This window comes from Mastomys coucha, unplaced genomic scaffold (genome assembly GCF_008632895.1).
Source record: "Mastomys coucha isolate ucsf_1 unplaced genomic scaffold, UCSF_Mcou_1 pScaffold22, whole genome shotgun sequence".
Taxonomy (NCBI): Eukaryota; Metazoa; Chordata; class Mammalia; order Rodentia; family Muridae; genus Mastomys; species Mastomys coucha.
Window position 1 is genome coordinate 248,230,021 of NW_022196905.1, and position 21,046 is coordinate 248,251,066.

General features: G+C 48.2%; 1 protein-coding gene across 4 annotated transcripts; it reads left to right on the forward strand.

Moving 5' to 3' along the window:
- Positions 1 to 8,304: 8,304 nt before the first annotated feature.
- Positions 8,305 to 20,500, forward strand: Tle7 (TLE family member 7). Of its 4 annotated transcripts, none has more exons than XM_031341417.1 (10): positions 8,305 to 9,080; positions 17,437 to 17,564; positions 17,684 to 17,706; positions 17,866 to 17,924; positions 18,253 to 18,465; positions 18,556 to 18,797; positions 18,989 to 19,130; positions 19,274 to 19,427; positions 19,771 to 19,844; positions 20,132 to 20,500. In XM_031341417.1, exons 1-10 carry the CDS (start codon positions 8,913 to 8,915, stop codon positions 20,234 to 20,236), a joined length of 1,308 nt encoding a protein of 435 aa, XP_031197277.1. In that variant the 5' UTR covers positions 8,305 to 8,912; the 3' UTR covers positions 20,237 to 20,500. The 4 variants fall into 4 exon arrangements, with proteins under 4 accessions (XP_031197277.1, XP_031197278.1, XP_031197275.1 ...); XM_031341418.1 differs by having other exon boundaries at positions 17,455 to 17,564; XM_031341415.1 differs by having other exon boundaries at positions 8,990 to 9,080; positions 17,182 to 17,564.
- Positions 20,501 to 21,046: the final 546 nt, after the last annotated feature.

Genomic DNA, 21,046 nt, shown 5'->3' on the forward strand with positions numbered 1-21,046 from the left:
GTAAGAGGAAAATTTTTTCTACTTAACACACCTCTAGTACCAAATATTCAGGTTTTCACACCAGTTCAGTTGTTTGCAGACACCAACTGGATGTCCTCCAATCTATATCAATTTAGTTCCTCCCCATAATAAACATCCTCCTGGTGAAATGGACTCAGTCTGAGAAGATGCCTGGCTCCTCCCCCACATTCAGACACTAACGATGAGTCCTGCATTACTGGTTTGGCTACAAATTGAACCCTCTGGGCTCAGTAATTTGCTATGGTAACTCACTAAATGTGAAGAAACAATTTAAAGTTACCATTTACTCTAAATTATATTGTGAATGTCATAGGAGCAGCCAGATGAAGAGATGGAGCAAAGGTTCCCATGTGAAGGTGCATTTGTCCCTACAGAGTTGGAGTGCCTCCTCTTGTTGAGCCTTGTTTAGTGATTTGTGGAGATAACAGTGTGTGCCCATGATTGATGAAGTCCTTGGCTGTTAGATAAGTTTCCCCTTCCAGAAGTCAACAGGGGTTGCTGAAAGTTCCAACTCTCTTAGCACACAGTTGACTCCTTTGACAACCAGCCCCAGTCCTGGAGCTATCGAGGAGTCCAGCAATAAGCTACATTAGCATAAACAGATGACTGCTAGAGACCTTAGTAGTAACGAAAGGTTTTAGAAGATTTTTTTGTGCTGGAAACTGGAGAGAGACCAAACATGCTTAAGCCACGGACAGAAACCCATTTACTTGGTTCACATTCCCCTTACTTCTGGGGAATTTTGGGTTTTGTTTGTCTTTGGTTCAGTAGGAAGTAGGATAAAATGAAAACCCAGCACTGTGAAAGCCATCAGTCTAGGAACAATAGATGAACATTAGGCAGTACAGGCTATTAGTGCTTTCCATATAGCAGTTCTTTCCAAAATGTCTTTATTTAAAAGTGTGTAATGGCTAGTGACATGGCTCAGTAGGTAAAGGCCAAACAACCCGAGTTTCAATCTCTAGAGCCCACATTGTGGAAAGGACAGACAGGCATACAGTTGCCCTCTGTGCATGCATGAAAATAATGTCATTTTTAAAAACTAAAATATCTATAGTTAAGCATTTTGATCATCTTGAAGTGTGCAATTTGTCTATCCAAATAAATCTAATAAACTGCAAAATTGCTGAGACCTGCTTTCTCTAATCAGAGACTATGTATACTATTATTCTGAAACTACAGTTAGCCTGGAAAAGTACTGGGTTTAAACATCAGAGGGTTTGGGGGAGGTGGAATAAAATCTGGTGGAATATTTGCTCCTTAATCTAGACATGAGGTTATAAGAAAATAAAGGCGACATTCAAAATAGAATACTGAGGTGAAATGGTCTGGTTTTTTTGTTTTGTTTTGTTTTGTTTTGTTTTGTTTATGTTTTTAGATACAAATGCAGATCTGACTTCCCTGAGCTGAGGTAGAATATAGCCTAGCAGGTTTTGGACACCTGGGAACAATTCTCTACAGGGAAGAGAGCAGTGGGAAAAGCAATACCTGGATTTCAATGATCTTGTTGGATTTTTCTCTGGTTGTATTTTTTTAAAAAGGTGTGTGTGTGTGTGTGTGTGTGTGTGTGTGTGTACACTGTTGCTGTCTTCAGACACACCAAAAGAGGGCATTGGATCTCATTACAGATGGTTGTGAGCCACCATGTGGTTGCTGGGAATTGAACTCAGGACTTCTGGATGAGCAGTCAGTTCTCTTAACTGCTGAGCCATCTCTTCTGCCTGATCCTGTTGGATTTTTAATGAGGAAGCTTAGCCCTAGTCTTTCTTGTTCATACAACACAGTAAGAATGTACTTTATAAAATCACCCTGGGGAAGAGCTGACAGTCTGGAAAAGCTGTTGAGATGCAACATCTACTGCACAGGTTACAAATGTCTCAGACCAAGTCTATGTTGGTATGGGTGTAAAAAGAAAAGCCATGTTGCTAAGTATACTAGGACACCTGCCATATTTGTATAGGAGGAAGTGGGGGCAGATAGCATTCCTAACAGGTTCCCTTGTTTGGGTGTGGATCTTTCCAAAGAGATTCATGTTACATTCTTAGTTACTGTTCTATTGCTGTGAAGCGACCCCATAACCAAGGCAACTCATTCTTTATTTGCTCCCTTTAGTATTTATTTGAGAGCTTATTTACTGTTTTCCCAGGTTAGTTATGGAGGGGAGTGTGGCAGCATGCAGGCAGGCATGGTGCTGGACAAGTAACTGAGAGATGTTATGTCTTGACTGCAGGAAGCAGGCAGACACACTGGACATGGAATGGACTTTTGAAACTTCAACCTCAAAGCCAACCCCAGGGACACACTTCCTCTAAAAGGTTACATCTAATCTTTCTCAAACAGTTCACCTAACTGGACACTAAGCATACAAATATGGGGAGCCCCAAGTACGTTACCTCACTTGCTCATCTGAAAGAGAGATAGGGTTTTGACAGTAGGGAAACTGTAACTCAAACCCCTGGAGGAAGCTTCCAGCACATTCAAATACATACAGAGCAGGGCTTCCTGGAGCCTATAGAATGGTCATGCTTGAACAAGATGCATGGCATGACCAATGAGGAGGATATGTCCCTTCGTGCTTTCTGTCCCACTTGCAGTCACCTACCTGTACAGCATACAGCCTATTCCCATATTCCTACCCGCACAACCAACCATCACATGCACCCCCACAGACACTCACATAGGGAGTCCCTGCCCAATACAGGCTTGCATACCTGTCCATAGGCTGTGGTGACTAAGGGGACACCTCCAAAAGAGGCAGCCTCCCTCCTCTCCTCCAGGGCTCTGCCCAACACCTTTTCTTTCATCTCTTTCTTAAAGGCTCCGTTCACTCAGGATCAGGGTGAACATGGGGGTTAGTAGGAACAGAGAGTTAAGGCTTGTGATAAGTGATATGACCCCTAGAGACATGCAGAACTATAGCTATGAAGGAGGCAGACCTAAGGGAAGACCCCACTTCTCCCACATCTGCAGTCCTGGCAAGACTCTCCTAGATAACTCAAATTTGACTCCTTGGGGAATATCCCTGTGGCCCATCATCTCACACCGAGGCAAAGTTTAGATCAGGTGCTGCAGGTCGCACGCCTGCCTAACAGGACAGAGAGGCCATGTATGGGCTGCCAAGGTCACACAGAGTAAATGTGGTGCCCAGGGGAACATCCCATGAGAAATTGGAATCCTTAGAGGAGGCCTTCGAGCGGTATTGATGAAGCGCTAGCTAGCCTCCAGAGTTAGCAGCCAGGCTCTGTGGGGGAGGAGAGCAGTGTTGTTCTCATCTTCCCTCTGAGTGTCTCGGCGCTCTGTGACACTTGGGAATCACCCTCAGTGCATTGAAATGGACACTCTGGTGCAGGAGTCAACTTGGAGTCAACTATCAAACAGACCTAAGTTTTAGGGCACCAATGCTACCTGGGAGGTACTGACAAGTGCATTGGCTCACCTGTGAGAGCAGAGTGCATCTACACCCCTTCACACACACCCCCCGTTCATAACTGGGCATCCCCAAGAAGCAAACGAAATTCAAATGTCCGGATAACTGGTCTGCAGCTGTCTCTTCTGGATTCCCATGAGGTTCGGGAGCCTGATGCTCAGGCCACCCTCTGTGCCTCACCTTGCCCCGCCTTCCCTCTCTGTAGGCATCTCCTCTTCATCTCTGTTATTCCTCCCTTGCAGACCGTCTCCCTTCTTGCTCACTCACAACCCTCACTGCCCGTTCTCTCTTGTCTCAGTTCCTAGTGGTATGAACTGTTTGCAGAGCTGATTCTCAGAGGACCAGGGGGTGATTGGGCCAGGCATCTCATCTTCCTGAGGCCACACGAGGTCCTAAGTGAATGACATGCCACTCTGTTTGGTGGCTGGTAGAATGACCTGTATGCTGAGGGGTGGAGGAGGGTAGGGGCATGTGAAAAGAAGTCTCCTGTAGATCACACGGAAACTTCTTAGGGCCCACACATCCTGGACCCTGACCAGATGTTTATTCCAGATGCCTTCATTAAAGGCGTCTTCATTAAACATGAGAACCTCCTTTCTGCAAGCTGTCTTCAGGTTCTTTACATTTTGAGATCTTGACTTGGGGTTAATATTGCTGTGATGAAACACTGTGACCAAAAGCGACTTGGGGTGGGTGTTGTTCCACTTACACTTCCAGGTAACAGTCCATCACAGAGAGAAGTCAGGGAAGGAACTCAAGCTGAGCAGGAACCCAGAGGCAGGAGCTGATGGAAGGGCCATGGTGCTGCTTATGGGCTGGCTCCTCAAGATTTGCTCAGCTTGCTTTCTTATAGCACTGCACCCACGACCACAAGCCCAGGGGCTCCACCACCGGTAATGGACTTAGCCCTTACCAATCAATCACTAAGAAAATGCTCCACAGGCTTGCCTACAACCCACTACTTACAACCCCGTAAGTGCCTACTTACGCAGGCACTTTCTCAATGGAAGTTCCCTCCTCTCAGATGACTCTAGCTTGTATTAAGTTGGCATTAAAAACTAGACAGGACTGACATCTGGACAGGATAGAGTCTAAGTTCCTTTGGCCTCTTATGGTCCAGAGCCCAGCTCAGGAGAGGAGACCCAATGTGTTTCTTAGCCATTTTGCTTTCAAAGATAAAGCATCGGACCCCCACACCCACCTTTACTCCCATCCCTGGACATTTCTTTATGTGGCTCCCAACAGTTTCTCTACAATGTTGAGTATCCCAGCTTTAAGCCTTGTCCATGGTCCCTAGTCAAGACCCTCTTTTCCACCCCAGCCCTGTTTGACTAGCTACCACCTATCTTATATTTTTGGTTGTGAGCCTAGCCTTTAACAGCTGAGCCATCTCTTCAGCCTGCTACCACCTATCTTGACCCCGGGATCAAGCCATATGGTGGCTGCCCACACACCCCACCCAGCGACACAGCTATTGGTTAATTCAATTCAAGATAGACTTCTGGTTTGCTTTTGCTGATAGGGCATCCAAAGAGTCTCCCCTCTGAAGGAGCCACAGTTCATCATTGCTACACTGTCCCCACATGAGTTGTCCATTCTTTGGGAGACCACAGATAGTTTATGACTGGCCTCTAACAGAATCACCTGGATTCTCCATTGTGAACTGGATGAATAGAGGCTGTGGGAGGAACATCTGTCCCCAGCCCTGAGGGCCTTCCCTGGACTCCTGGTACTATGGCTCATCTGTAGATGCTGCTTTGCTCACTTGCTTCCTGGGGCCTCTTCTGCAGCATGCCCAAGTAGGTGAGAGCTAAAGGGTGTGTTCTGAAGGGGTCCATAGGCACCGGGAGCCCAGGACAACTGAGGCAATTCACCAGTCTCTATCTGTCCCCACTAAGGAGTCTATGGGCTGTAGCAAAAAGATTGTAAGGGAGTCAATCCAGGGAAGGGTAGTATTGATGCCTCCCAGCACCCAGGAATCAATACTTTTTTTTTTTTTTTTTTTTACAACCCATAGTGTGATTTGAGCCTTGTCTGATGATAGTAAAGATAGGGACTGCATCGGTTTCTTATTTGTAAGAAAGTTTCTCAGAACCATTGTTAGCATGTTTAGTTCTAGAGTAGGTATGTAGATAAATATTCAGACAGAAACTAGGGGTAGAGGAGAGCCAGCAGAAAGACAAGGTCCTAGGAGCATAAACTCCAGTAAACATCCATACCCAGCTGTTAGGAAGGTCAAAGGCAGGTTGCTGTTCTAGAGAGCAGGTTGGTGGTTGTCACTAGGAACTGCCATCATGTAGACATTGTCTACACTGGGCAGACTATGTGGCACCATCAGCCTCAAGTGTGTAAGGCTGTGAAAAGATGGAGTCCCAAGTGGTTCTAGACGGTTGTTGAATTTATCCCCTGAGAGAGTCAGAGGACAATTAGGGGGAAACATTTAAAAACTCAGCAAAAGCATTGTTTTGCCTCTGTCCCACCTTCTGGATATCGGGTTTCTTTGTACAGAGCTGAGGTTGGAGAAGTGTCTCCATATCTTCAGGCTCTCATTTTAGCGTGTGCAAAATGGGGTGGTGGTAGGATCTACTTCCCAAGTGTGGTAGTGAAGACTGATTATCTGCTGCACAGTTGAGCATGCACACAGATATGTACATACACACACACACATGCACGAACGCCGAGCACACACACACACACACACACACACACACACACTCCTGCAAATTCAAGCATCCAACTCTCTCTCCTAATGACATAAAGGTGTGCACACAAACTCGGCCATTGACAATGTCCTCCTCAGATCCCTCTCCCACAGACTCCCAGAGGCATACATAATGCAAATGTAATACACATCATAGCCTCAAAGCTTGCCTTTTCTGCTCTTACAACTTTAGCCATCAGTATTGGCCAGTACTGCACTGAGCACTTCAAAGAAGTCATCCTTATCAGCTGGTGACCTGTATAGGACCTCAGTGAAGGGTCCCAGGGATGCCATTGTATAAACTGACCCTTGCCTGGGGCTCCTGGAAGCTAAGCATAGAGGCAAGCCTTGCCCTCTCTGTCATACCTTGGAGACAGAAAGGAGAAGAATCCATTCCTTCTCTTGGCCACATGTGGTGCTAGCCTAAGTAGTTTCAAACCATACTCTATGAGACCCAGAGAAGTCTCTAGCCATGGGTCCAAGTCCTCAGTTTATTTATGGAGAAACTGAGGTCCATGGATGTATGGGATACCCTCTTGTCCAGCAAATCAGTGGCTCACTTGTCTCTAATCCCAGGCAGGGAAGAGGTCAGATCCTTCAGGCAGCTCCTTAAGCAGGAAGGTCAACAACTCAAAGTGCTTTTAGGAAGTCCCTAAAACTGATCAGATTCACTAGCGTCTCCCTACCAGAGTAAGCAATAAAAGTTGAGGGTCCCCTTTAGTCAGAAGGAAGCTGAGCTGCAAAGAAGGTTCTGAGACCAGACTAGCTGCCTGAAAGAAGCGGAAACAAACTAAGCTGACTGGGAGAGGCTAAGAACAACTGAGGTACCTGGAAGGGACACTCTCCAACCTGTTGAGCTGTAAGCAGGTTGTACACTGTGCGCCGGGTTCCCAGCTTTATGAACTGTGACCGATACTGGCATGGGCTTTGGCGATGCAGCTGTCTTTGAGTCATTTCTGTTCCTGTAAGTAACCCTTCACCCATATTTCTGTAAATAACCCCAATAAAACTTATTGGCTCACCAAGGTGAACTTTGGTGGTATTCACATTTTGGGCTACCTTGGGTTCCCTATCTGGTATGTGCTGCATCTTCCCAGGAAACTGTGGGGCAATTGTGACCAAGGAGGGGTGGGGTGGGATGGGGATAGCAGGTCAGGAGCAAGAGTGAGGTCAGGTCATAGACAAACCCTGAAAATCTCATCTTGAGATTGGCAGGAATAAGGACCACACTCTCCTTGTTCTGGGCCTGCATGCCCTGGGGCACGTAGCCCTATGACCCCACCATCACAACCATTAAGGTAGTCATGCAGCCCGATGGCCAAATGACAAGTTTAACTTCCTCTCTCCCTACAATGACTTTTCCAGCATCACCTGGAATCCTAACTTCATGCAAAGGAAGCATTCCCAGCACCCAGCACGAGTCAATAATGTAATAATCACCCCCCAAACCCCTACCCACTCTCCAAGGTTTATATAGCCCTTCCCACCCCTGAATAAAGAACGCTGAAACGCTGAAAACCTCTCAGAGAAGGCTTCTTCCTCTTCCCATCTCCCCCAACCTCCTGTGAACCCACCCACTCGAACAAGCTTTGTTCCTTTCTAGCCTGGTGCTAGACCGTGCCTGAACACCCCAAAGGCAGGAGCAGAGCTAGGTCCACAGGAAACACTTTGTCTCACGGCAGATGGCCAGGGTTTACTCCTCCCATCTTAGCTCGTGGTCAGCTGCTGTTGTCTTAGGATGAAGTCAGAGCGGATCCCCAGTTCTGCTTCCTGCTCCCTCAACGAAGATGGAGTAGTGAGGCACAAATCCAAGAGCACTGGAGTCAGAAGGTCTCATGTTCTAGATCTGCCACCTAGATCTAGAACCACAGAGGTTCTAGCTCTGAACCTGTGTAAACTCTGCCTCAGAGTCTTGGCCAATATGAGGAAGTGGCTGACCCAGGGCCCATGGAAGGCTGCATTTGGACAGCCAGTGGTGTTTTCTCCCGCTCTGTAGAATTGTTACTGTCCAGGACTCATCTCCCTGCTCAGACCCCAAAGACCGGCAGGTAAAGAAAGCTATTTGACACCTGCCAAACCTCAAGCCATTGAGCCTCGCCAGACAGAGTACCCCAGCCACAGCTGCCCACGTCCAGGAGATGCCGTACAGTGACAAAGGAGGAGCCTCAGCCTCAAAGACTAGTTTTTTCTACACTGTAACATTTCTCACCTGGAGCTCTAGGCCCAGATGGGCATCTGTTACAATCTTTTTCCTTCAGTCTGGATCAGTACATCTGTCTCAGGCGCGGAGGGTACCCTCCCGTCCAAAGCTCATTACCCTCAGAAAACACCTGGGCATACCTGAGTCTGAGAGGGGCATCTGGAAAGACTCTCTTCGGCCTCTCTGCCTCCGAAATCTCCCCACTCTCCAGACCACTTTCCCACTTTTGTCTGTTGTCGTCCTGCCTAACCAGGAACCGAAGAGCATTCCGTTCTATTCCAGAATGCCTGCCAGCCCCTTCCGCTTAGTCAAGAATCGGACAACCGGAGATGAGCTGATCTTGGCCTTTTCAGGGATAAGCACTCAGCCATTGGGTTGGGCAAAGTTCCAGTTTCCTTTAGTTCCACACACTACAGCTCAGGCGGAGCACCTTGCAGGCCTCCCGGGGGCTCCGTGCTGAGAGGCCTGAACCAGTCGGGTAGGCGGGAGTCATCATCGGCCTACCCTTTCGTCTGCCTCCTTCCTGCTCCAGTTTCATCTACCATAGCAGGGCGGCTCTTCATATGGCTGCCATGTTCTTGAGGTGTGACTCCCACCCCCTATCGGCCGCGGAAATCCCACCCACCCTCCGTCCAAGCCCAGCCTCCAGGAAGCCTCCCTCAACTGCACACTGCGCCAAGTGTCTCCTGTGGCGGCCCCCGGGTCCTCCCGGAGACTCGCAGCCAGTCACGGTAAGAGACTAGTCTGTCGCCGCCGTCGACCCCTGTGTGTCCTCCAGTCTTTCCCTCACCCGGGCTCGGACCGTCCATTTGTCACCAGGGCATGGGCCTCCGAGGGCTCCTCCCAGCGCGGGCCCGAGCTTCATGCACCCAGCTGCACAGATCCCGCCATTCTCGAAGGGGGGCCTCGTGCAGGGCTGTCTGGGCCTGCAGCTGGCGGTCTGGTGCAAGGGGACAGGGATAGGAGCGCTCTATGTGGGTCTGGGGGTGCCCTGCATGGGGAGGAGGGTGGGCAAAGCAGCCATTAGAAGTCCTCTTCCGCTGCTCCTGCCGCCTCCTTGTGGAGCAACTCTCCTGGCCGCTTCCAGCAAAGCGGGAAACAAATCGTTGCCATGTCACCATCGTGAGGCCACCGGGTCCCCTCGGCCACACGAAGGCTCTTTCTCTGCTCAGAACCTGAGGAGAAGCCCTCCGCCAACTGCCTCAGATCCAGGACCCCAGAGCAGCTGGGGCTGAGGGAAAAATGTTCCCGGCGTCTCCTAAGGGAGCCTGAAGAGATGGCGGAGACCAGAGGGCTGCAGGAGTGTCAGAGGGGAGCGCACCCATTAGCCCACCGTGGCTTCTTTAAAGAGGGCTAGCAGTCTAGTGATGAACCAGCTCCCAGTCAGAGGAGCTCACAAGAGCTGTGGTGAGGCATGTCGCCTCAGGACCCTGACAGTGACAATTTAAGGCTTAGCTCAAAGCTCCCTAGGAAGAAAACGGAGAATTCTGGACAGAAATTGGACTGTAGGATTTGGGATGCAAGTGTTCAGTCTCGGGCTGGGTAAGGACAGCGCCTTGTGTGAGAGGCGACCGCCATCATCATGCTTGTCTGAAAGGAGACCGGTTAAGGCTTGGAGAGTTGGAAGTTCTCAGTGACATCAAAGGACCAGATGAATATGGAGGAGATGAATAGTGAGAAGTGACCTGGCCCATTGTCGTTCCTTCCTCTGGAAGGACCCTCCTGTACACTGCTTAGAGCAAAAATCACCTCTCTTTTGCTTCTCCCCCACCTCCCCATTCTGTGACCTCAGTGTACTCTTTACCGCCCTCTGCCCTCTGGACTTGGAACTGCAGGTGTTAGCACTGTATAAGGAAGACAGGAAGTGTTTGGTATCTGTGGATATTATCGTTTATCCGTTTTCATCAACAAATGTCTAGGTGACTCTCTCTGGGGCACTTTGTTGGAAGAGAAGCTCCTGGAGTGGAGGACGGACAAGGGATAGGGGTCAATGCTCTGAGCATAGCTCTCTAGTGAACTACCTAGGAACTGCAAGGGCCTTGTGGATGGAAATTAGATTTGAGCTGCTCCACACTTGTCCACCACAGAGCACAGCCTCAAAGGTCAGCAGGCCAATGCTCTTCTTGGTTCTGGTACCACCTAGATGTTGATCCACCAGCTGGGGTATACCTTTGCCTCCTCATACCTTATGTATTCCCTGGGGAAGGGGATATCTACAGCTGACTGGCCTTCCTAGGGTCATAAAGGTAAGAAACCACAGGCCCAACTACCTGGAGTACACTGGATGGAGAGGAAGAAGGCTCATGATACTAGGACTTTCAGACCTTTAACTCCTTATTGCTTTTTTTTTTCCTTGAAAAAATAGCAACACAAATAACAACACAAAATCCACCATTTTAACTCTATAAGATGTACAATTCAGTGACATCACAGCATTGAGCAACTACCACCATTTTCCAGTTTTAGAATGTTTTTGTCACTACATGTTGCCTACCAGCTTGGACCTCAGCTTCCCCATCTGAAAATGGAGCTAATAATAAACAGCCCTCCTAAGACCGGAGGAGATGTAATCAAACTTGTGTTTCTGTAGCAGGGATTGGCTTGCTTTTCAGTAGATAAGGAGGGAAGAGGCTAAGACCCCGAGATCGGTGAAAGCAGAGTGGTGCCAGATGGCAAGTAAATCAATGTTCATTTGGGGCTCAGTGATCCTCAGGGGCCTCAGAGAGACAGAGGCTAGTGTTGGGGAGGTCCTCTGTGGTCATCAAGTGCAGCCCTGAGGCGAAGATTTCTACACAGGGCAGTCTAGATCATGATGTTCTGTCAACTGTCCAAGCCCTCTCTTATAGCTACCTTGTGGGGAAGCTTATGTGTCAGGAAGCTGAGGCTCCGGAAGGAGCTGAACCTGCTTACAATCACAAACCTGGAAGTGCTGGAGGTAGGGCTGATCTTCACCCAGCAGACGTGGAAGAAGAGGAGGAGAAAGAACTAGGGGCATTTGGCTCCAGCAACCTGGACAGGGTGACTTGTGTGCACTTGAGCTAAATGATGGATTGCTAAGAACTGAGCTGGCAGTAGCTGAGATCATATAGGAGTGGGGAACTGGGGGGTTAGAATACTGAACTGGGACATCTGAACAGAGAACAAGGGGGAGCAGTGCAAACACACACACACACACACACACACACACACACACACCCCAAACCATATATACAGAATGTATAAGGAACTCTTATAGCTCAATAAAGCTTCTTCAAATATTTTAAAAAGTATATGAGGGGGAAGGGAGGACTGAAGAGATGGCTCAGTAGTTAAAAGCACTGGCTGATCTCTTCCTGAGGACTTAGGTTTGATTCCCATCATCCACATAGAGGCTTACAACCATCTAATAACTCAGAAGATCTAATGCCCTCTTCTGGCCTGGGGATACTGCAAACATGTGGTACACAGGCACATATGCAGCCAAAATACCCAAACATTGTTAAAAATAATTCATGGGGCAAGAACTAGACTACCGCTCCAGTGGAAATGTCTCAACAAGGTAAAGCTTTTCTCTTGATCAAGATGGTGTGTTTGGAAGAGCAAGAACCTTAAGACAGTAAGCACATTTGATTTTTATTCTAATGCAGAAGTGACTGTGTCTTTTCCCTATTGGCTAAGGTCTGATCTCACAGTACTGTGAGATTGGCTAGTAGCAGGGTCGTTGCGTAAACAAAGGTTTTTACCTGGTTTAGTTGGGAGTGGGAGGGAGATCAAAACATTGGCGTAAAGGTCTTAGAAGGTAGTGGAGATGAACCTTGAATTCCAATACTCAGTAGGCAGAGGCCAATGGATCTCTGAGTTCAAAGCCAGCTTGGTCTATTTAGGGAGTTCTGGACCAACCAAGGCTACACAGGGAGACCTTTTCTCACAGTTGAGAATCATTCAAATGTCTTTCAATAAGAAATATAACTATAGCCAGGTGTGGGGGCACACATCTTTAATCCTAGCACTCAGTCAACAGAGGCAAGTGGATCTCTTGAGTTCAAGGTCCAGGCCAACCAAGTGAGACCCTGTCTCAAAGAAACAAAACAAGCTGAAAAAGATTTGAATTCCTTGTCCTAAACACAAGTTTTGTGGTATTTGATAGAAAATGACTCATATTTAATACTTCTTACATTAAAAATAGCCATCTGGGCTTGAATTTATATTCTGATTTTAGACAAGAATCTGTGGGATTCTATCCAGACTCCCTCATTGATTCTTATGGCTCTAAATTAGGGACAAAGCCCAGGCCCTGTGTCCTCACTGTATATTCCCTGTGAGAATCAATAAAGAGGTAGTCACGAAAAGATGGATTGTGTCAGGACAGGGATTTATATTACTTCCTTACATAAAGGTTGTTACACAGTAGGCTGTGATAAACAGTTAACCACTTCACAAGAAACCCAGTGACCCCTTTGAGAAGTTCTTTCCTCCAAGGGCTGCATTGACCACAGGCACTGTCTCCCCTTTTATATAGGAGTTCATCAAGGATGTAGGCTTGGCTTTGGCTTGGTCTCCCCGTGGCCCAGACTTGGCTCAGCACGTGGGAGTATCAATACATCTGTTTGATATACAAGAAACCAGGGAACATCATTCCTAGATAAGGGACAAGCAGGAGCCAAAGCCCGAGGGTGAGGATGTGATGCTTAGAAAACTGTGGGTTGGGTATGGCAGAAACAGGGAGCAAATAGGAAGAATCTTAAGCACCAGGCTTCAGAAGTCTTGGGGACAAGAAGAGGAGGGAGAGGAAAGGACAGGATTTTGGAGATGGGAGATGAAAGATTTCTAAGCAGCAGCCATTGCAAGATTTTTGCTTCAAAAGAGGAAAGTTAAGGGATGGGAAGGAAACCAGAGGAGAGAGTTTGGTAAGGTGAGAGGACAGGCATGGGGCAGAGAGGGCAGGAGAGTAGGAGTGTTCAGACTCACCGGCCACTATCCTTCTGTGGGGAGGAACTAAGGGCAGAAGGGTTGTGTAGAGCTTCTCCTACATGGCACACTAGCCAACAGCAGCAGCACCAAGGGCACCTTATATCAGTATGCTCACGCCACATCACCCCTATCACCATCACTACCACCACATCGACGAAACTACCACAATAACATGATCACTATCATTCGACGAAACTACCACAATAACATGATCACTATCATTAATTACCACTAGTTTTGCAATCATTAGTACCACTGCTACCATAGTCACATCATCATCATCTACAATCACCACTGCATCACCATTTACAACTGCCACTTCTGCCACATTACCATCACCTTCCCTGTCACCAACCCCATCTCTTATCACTACTCCCATCCTGACATCACCAATCTCCATCATCCCCAGCTCAACAACCCCCATCATCCCCATCATCACTATTGTTCCAGCCAACACAACCATTTCTCCTAAGCCCCAATCTTCATCACCAAGCATCCAGGGAGAAGTACAGATTCTCAGCTCCAGATCTCTTGCATCAGAATTTCTGGGACATGGGAGATCAAGCCCTCCAGAGGACTCTGAAGGATGCCCAAGTTTAAGACTCTCCAGTCAAGTCAGCCACAGAAATGTGAAGCTTCTCTAGTGGTTAACCTCAGAAACTCTGGTAAAAGATAACCGGCATAAAGCCCAAGCAGGGAGAAGCAGAGGGGATGGCCCCCTCCTTTCGTGGACTTCCTGATATTGGCTTGCTGAAGATCTGCCCTAGGAGCAAAGGGAATTCACCTAGGGGGGGCAGCAAGTGCCTTTTGACCCAATGCTGGCTCTTAAAGGTCAGCTGAAACCCAGAGGCTTATGCCCCTGAAGTTTCTCACTCTATCTGCTGTACATGTGTGGAGAGATCCCAGCCTCATTCTCCACCCAAAGACACAAGAGCTCAGTACAAGTGTGGCCATACCCTGATATTGACCAGCCATTCAGAATCCAGCACTTGACTGGGTTCTCACCCAGGGCTTCAGTATTTGTTAGATCAGTATTTGCCACAAGTGCTGGGCAGCCCATCACCCTGCCTCCTGGGCGTGGAAGGGTAGATCCAGGCCTTTACTCTCCCACTTTCAACCTCTAGGCTTTGACCTGCCTTCTGAGGTGAGTTCTCCGCTGGAGAGTATTTTGAGTGCAGGATTGCTCGATCTTGGAGAGAAGAGAGGGGAATCCATGACTTGGCTCCTTCAAAAGCCGTGTCTTATCTTTATGGTGAAAGCCTAGTTACTTTGAAGTCAGAACCCCTGGTTAAGGAGTCTCATTGGCTTTAAGCTTTACTCAACTTCCATAAGAGGACTTGCAAACGGCTCCACTTATTAGGGATCCTTAAGGTGTAGGCGGCCTGAACCACTCTGCTCAATCTCACCAGGGCTAAAACTAGCTGTGCCCTACTCACCCCATGTCTCTAGTTAAAGGAAACCCGATGCCTCTCAGAGAAAATATACTAACTGAACAAACGACATAACCAAGAAGCATGAGGACGGTGATTTGGAGAATATGAAAAGTTATTTGGCCCTGGATCAACAGTTCTGAACATGGCCCGAAGCATTCCCCAGGAAGAAAAAGCAATATCAGGTCTTGTTGTGACTAATTCCTCCTCCCACTCCTTGCTCCTATTTTCCAATTTCTATATTGGAAACACAGCTATTCTTCCTAATCTCTTGTACATATGTGAATGTTTATGAAAATAAATTCTAATTTCCATCCTTTTTTGCACAAAGTTAATAATATTTTGAACATTGTTCTGAGCTCTGTAAACCGCCCCCTCTAATATTACACCATGTCAATGAATATGTCCTTGTATTTGTTTTTTTGTTTTTTTTTTTAAAACTACTGTGTACTATTCCACGGTGGGGATGGGCTAGAGCTTGCATCCCCAGTCTTCACCAGTGCTGTTTGGGGTTTGCTCCAACTTATACGTATACCATTTTGTATATATCCAACTGTGTGTACAGGATAGCTTTGTGAAGGTGGGAGGTAGGAAAATGAACCAGAGGGAACACAGTGTGAGGCTGTTCTGTGCTTTAGCCACTTGGCCTGGGACCTGGGGCTCACTTGCTCTACACTTCTCTTTTTAAATCTGTGAAGTGTGCCCTGGCACTCGGGAGGCTGAGGCAGGAGGATAGCCAGAAGTTTGAGTCCACCCTTGGCGACAGGATGAGATCTTGTCTCAAAACAATATCTATAAAAGGTTCAGAAAGGCTAGGGGTTTAGCTCAGTGATAGAATGATTCCCTAGCATGTGTGGGGAAGGCCTTGGGTTTGATCGGCAGCACTCCTAGACCAACAATCAACCAACCTTAAGCATAAAGCATATGGTGGCAAGGACCAAATGATATCTTCTATATGAAACATTTAGTTTAGGGCCACATATACAGCTAACCCTTGGCAGGCTGCTGGGTTTCTGTTAAAGTCCTGCTAGAGTCTATTATGAGAGACATGGATTGAGCCCGACTGTCAAAACCATTGTTCTGAATGGAAGATTCCCTTTCCATGGCTACCTATGTCCCCAAGGTTTTTGTTAGGTTCTCAACAGAAAACATGGAGTTTCCCCAGGGACATTTCTAGGGTTAGCTGTTGGGTATGTTGGAGTGGAATCTTTCTAAACAGGGCACTGGCTTGTCATAAATTCCCTGATTCTCCTGAACAGGCTGCAGTTAGGTGCACTGCCTTTCATGTATCATTTACTATTAGCCTTTCTACAATGCTCCACAGCCTGCAGGGGTGACTCCATTCTTATCTTAGAACTATCTCAGGGTATAGCAAATGTCAGTTGCTGACAGGTCAAGTCTTCAGCATCTACACCCTCTTCTCACCAGACAGAGTCTTATATTTGAGTGCCTGGTCCCAAGTTCCTCCATGCTGTCCCTTTTAGTGGGTGGGACACCCCATGGCCTGCATGTGCTTTTCCTGTTGCCTCAGGGTTCGGGAACATTGGGGATGAGCCACATTTGAAATGAGTATGTTCAAATTAAAGGGCAAGCTTGCTTTTGTCTATGCAGAAACACAGTCTGTTTCTGCAAAAGTAAGTTGACAGTCAAACTTTGGAGGCTTTACAGTTAAAAGAGGTGTTCTCAGAACATTCTGAACAGATTTTGGGCAATATACTTGATTTTTTTTCTGCCTCTGTTCTGTGTGTGTGTGTGTGTGTGTGTGCGCGCGCATGCACGTTCCTCTGTGTGGATATGTGTGGGCTCCTGTGTATGCATGTGTGTGGGGGCCAGAGGTTGATGTTAGCTGTCTTCCTCAACCATACTCCACCTTTTTTTTGAAATTGCTTTTTGGGGTGAATGTATGTGTATGTGGATATGAATGTGAGCGTATACATGCCACAGGGCACATGGGGAGACCAGAGGGCAGCTTTTTTAGTAGCTGCTTCTCTTCTCCTGCCTTATTTTGAGGCAGGGTTTCTCTGTGTCTGTTGCTGAGCTGCACGCTCCAGGGCAGCTGGTCTCCAGGCTTCTGAATAATTCTGTTCCCACTTCCCACCTTGTTGTACACGTGCTGAGATTATAGCTGTGTGCTGCCACATCTGAATTTTTACACAAGCTTGAGGATTGAAGACATGCCCTTGGGCTAGTGGAGGCCTCTCCCTGGCCCCTTGCCTTATCCTTATTTATTTTGAGGCAGGGTCTCTCATTAAACCCGGAGCTTAGTAATTCAGAGTGGCTGACCACCAAGCCTCAGGGATCCTTGTCTCCACCTTCCCAGCACTAGGATGACAGATACCTGCTTGGCTCTTCACATGGCCACCTGGGAATCTGCACTCAGATTCTCATGCTTGTGCAGCAAGCGTTCACCAACAGAGCTCTTTTCCCAGCCCCTTTCTGTTCTCTTCCATAGTACAGCATGACTTGGGAACCCAGGATCTGTTTGCTGGGTCCCTAGAGCCAGATGGTTCATTAACTTGATTGACCCAAGAACATGAGTGAAGAGAAAAAGGACTCATTCAGGACCCTCAGAATTTATGATGAAACAGAGGAGATAAAGAAGATGCCAGAAAGCTCTGGTGTTTTTTCTCATCATGGGCAACAAGAGCAACACCAAGTGGACGGTGCACAGGGAATGCTCCAGCTGCCCCCATGTCCCTCAATACAGCGTGACCCTGTTTGTCAGGAGATGCACAGTGTGACCCAGCAGCAGTGGGATCCTCAGGCCCAGGAAGCATCTGGGCTCCAGCCCATGTGGTTTTCAGAGGCAGAACCAGAAGGAGGAACCAACTCAAGGTAAGGCTGCAGTGAGCAAGGCCGGAGAGTCTTGTCAGATGAACTGTCCTGGGCAGAGAGGGCCCAGCACCAAGTTCTGTACCTCACACCATCTTCCCTGTCTTCCTTCCCTGTCATAGCTTCCAACCAGGAGACACGACTGGTAAGTTCTGGCTGTGACAGTGTGGGTGGGGAGGGGGAGTGGCCCAAGATGGATCCAAGATGGCGGATGAGGTACCTGGTTTGGTGTTACGAGAGTTTGTGCCTCTCAGCTGCTGTGATATCCTGTCCATGAGAGGTGGGTGTGGGTGTTTCTCTGCAGGCCAGTTCTCTTCTTCATCCTTGCCCAACAGAGAAGTCTGGTCATTCCTCAAAGCCATTGTAAGTATCTTAATATTATGTTTTCAATACCCAGGCATCGTCCTTCTTTCCTACCCACCCTCTAATGGAGAAGTGGTGTGTTTGTACACCTCTCTTCCCTTTCCCTTAGGTAGGGTGGCCTGGGATGCCACCTTCTTAACAAATTTGTCCTTCTTCTTCCATTGTTCTGATAAGTAGGTCCTATAACCCACAGGATAACTTCTATAGGAGATGTGATTTGGGAGGAGGGGTGTCCCTGAGCCAAACTCTTATGAAAAAGCTTAGGAATTTGGGGATGAGGGGCAGAGCAGGATTCCCCCTTGGTGGACCAGTCCTGTCCTCTCTCCAGCCTTCCATTCCAGATGAGGCAGTGGTCAAGCGGAAGTCCCCACGTGGTTCCTGGAGGGTTGGCACTCTCCGCCATGGGAAGCGAGTCAACGCCATTGCCATCAGCAGTGCTCCCCGACATGTGTACACATGTGGCACTGGCTACATCAGGGTGTGGGATGAAGATGCGCTGCATGCCTCAGACAGGGCACCTAAGGCCCAGCTGGACTTTCAGGTGAGGGGCTTCTTCAGGTTTAGAGAAGTTAGCCAGGGCCTCTGTCCCCAGCACTGCTGAGTGTACTGACAGCATGTGCTCTTCCCCCAGGACCCTCGGAATCGTGTCCTTACATGCAAGCTGTTCCCGGATGAGCAGAGTCTCATCACAGGAGGAATGGCCAGGGCTCTAACTCTCTGGGACTTGGCACCCACCCCCCAGATCAGGGCTCAGATGGCTTCCACGGGCTCCATATGCTACTCCTTGGCCCTTTCCTCTGATGCTCACATCTGCTTGGCTTCTTTCAAAGGATTTGTGGAGATTTGGGATGTGCAGAACCAAATTTTGATCAGGTAATACTTCTCTCCAGAGTCACTCAGGTCTCTCTTGAGAAAGGCTTGAACAAGAGGCCCCACTTTCCCTTCTTGGCAGTAGGGCTATGCCAAGCAGCCTGGAAGGTGCATCTAGGGGCTTCCTAACTCTGTGACTTCTGGATTGGGGGGGGCAAACATTTCTGAAGACCTCCAAGTCATTTTTCCACCAGGAAACATGAAGTCCCTCCCTATGGGTCCCGGTGTGTGGACATCACAGGCTTTAAGTTCTGGACAGGTGGGGAAGACACCACCCTATATTCCTGGGACCTGAGGAGCTACCAGAAGCTGCAGCAACACAACTTATGCCATGAGGTGCCTCCTTGGTTGCCTTCAGGACCTAGTTCAACCCCAGGGTGGGGGCTTGGATATGGGCAAGGGTTGGTGAGTGTGAATTTGAGGCTGGGTCTTGAGTTGTGGCACTGGCAATCTTGAATGCTGACCCAAATCTTCCACAGATCCTTAGCATCACCCATGATCCCAGTGAGGAATGGGTGCTAGCCGGCTTGAAGATGAGCGACATTGTCATCCTGCATGCTCACCGGGAGGAGAAGTATAAAGCTGTTGTCCAAAGATACACACAACATCACAACCTCAAGTTCGCCTCTTGCGGTGAGTTAGCAGCCAGGGGTTCCTCGTTCACCCCCTTCCCTTTCCTTGTGCCTTCCTCACAGGGGCTTCTCATACAGAGTGAAGCAGGAAGGTACAGGGAGACAGATGTTTCAGTAGTTCCATCTCATGGGCCTCTTGTTCAGTAATAACTCACCATGTCCTGGGTATGGAAGGAGGGTGGCAGCAGATGAAGGGGTGGCTTGGGCCATGTGTCTGAATTTCATAAGGCAGGGAAACTGAGGCAGAGAAGATAGTTGTTCTCCCCCTAGTCTATTTTAGGACAGCTGGAATTAGAACAAGAGGCTCAGTCTATGAGCCCCGCCCCCATTCTTTCCCTCGCCAGGGACCTATTTTATGGCCACGCTGGATGAGATGATTCACTGCTTAGCCGCACCCTCTCTAAGAAGGTTGTTCCAGGTACAGTAGTGGGGAGTTGGGGGGGGAATGAGGGTGTATGCATTGAAATGCTCAGAGCTTGTGGCTCCAGATCTCTACTTGATGGGTCCCAGAAAGAACTAGAAAATACCACTAAGATGGCCTTGTGTAGTGGAAGGGGCTGAGGACGGATCCTGTGAACCCATGGTCTTCACTTTGAGCTTTGTCCATGACACAGTGAAGCCTTGGGCCTACATAAACCTTGGACCATGAAGTCTGGCTCATGTCTGGCTCAGGCCCCACCCCTCTGTGATGTCCTCTCTTTCTAGGCAGAGGAGTGCTATGACATTTTGTGCTGTGACGTGTCCTCTGATAATCGGTATCTGGTCACGGGTTCCAAGGAGAGTGCCACGGTATATCAGCTCTTATACTGAAGGTTGTGGGCTATGGTCTTGCCAGTGAAGAACCGCAGAGATCAGACCACGTGAGCTCACAGTACTGGACATCTTCCATGACCTGTCTCCCTCTACTTGAGCCTTGAGGGCTGGCTGGCTGCACTCCCAGGCTTTGCTTATACAGCTTGGGGACTTTTCTTTTTGTTTCATCCCCTATCACTGATTTCTGTGCTTGGTGGGTAACTTTATGAGATGTGGCTTTGGAATTAATAAAACAGAATACCGTTCGTGTGTTTCAGATAATGAAGCTATAGCAAGGCCTTATTTCTGGTTTTAGAAAGCAGGGGCACACCAGTCTTCCAGGGTGAGGCCTGTTAGTCAGTTTTATGCTGCTGTGATAGAATACCCTGACAAAAAAGCAACTTTAGAGAAGAAAGGGTTTATTTCTGGATTACAGTTTTGGAGCGGTCTCTCATGACAAGGAAGTCATGGTGGCAGAAGCGTGGGGCCAGATGGGTGCTGGGAAGCTGAGTGATCTCATTTGGGGATCCATCTCATGGTGGGGATGGTGATGATGATGATGATGATGATGATGTGTGTGTGTGTATGTGTGTGTGTGTGTGTGTGTGTGTGTGTGTGAGAGAGAGAGAGAGAGAGAGAGAGAGAGAGAGAGAGAGAGAGAGAGAAACCAGTGGTATCTTTCTCCTGTCCTTCTATAGTGGGTGGGACTGAGGATTGATTCTATGAACCCATGGTCTTCATTTTGAGCTTTGTCCATGACACAATGAAGCCCTGAGTCTCCATAAACCTTGGACCTTTTCCAACACATGTCTGACTGCATGCTGCCAT

Excerpts from the sequence above, each read along its gene's own strand:
- Tle7 (XM_031341415.1), top strand. The coding sequence starts at position 17,263 with ATGAGTGAAGAGAAAAAGGACTCATTCAGGACCCTCAGAATTTATGAT. Across the intron at positions 17,565-17,683 it reads GAAGGAGGAACCAACTCAAG|CTTCCAACCAGGAGACACGA; the intron begins GTAAGGCTGCAG and ends TCCCTGTCATAG. Across the intron at positions 19,428-19,770 it reads CCTCAAGTTCGCCTCTTGCG|GGACCTATTTTATGGCCACG; the intron begins GTGAGTTAGCAG and ends TTCCCTCGCCAG.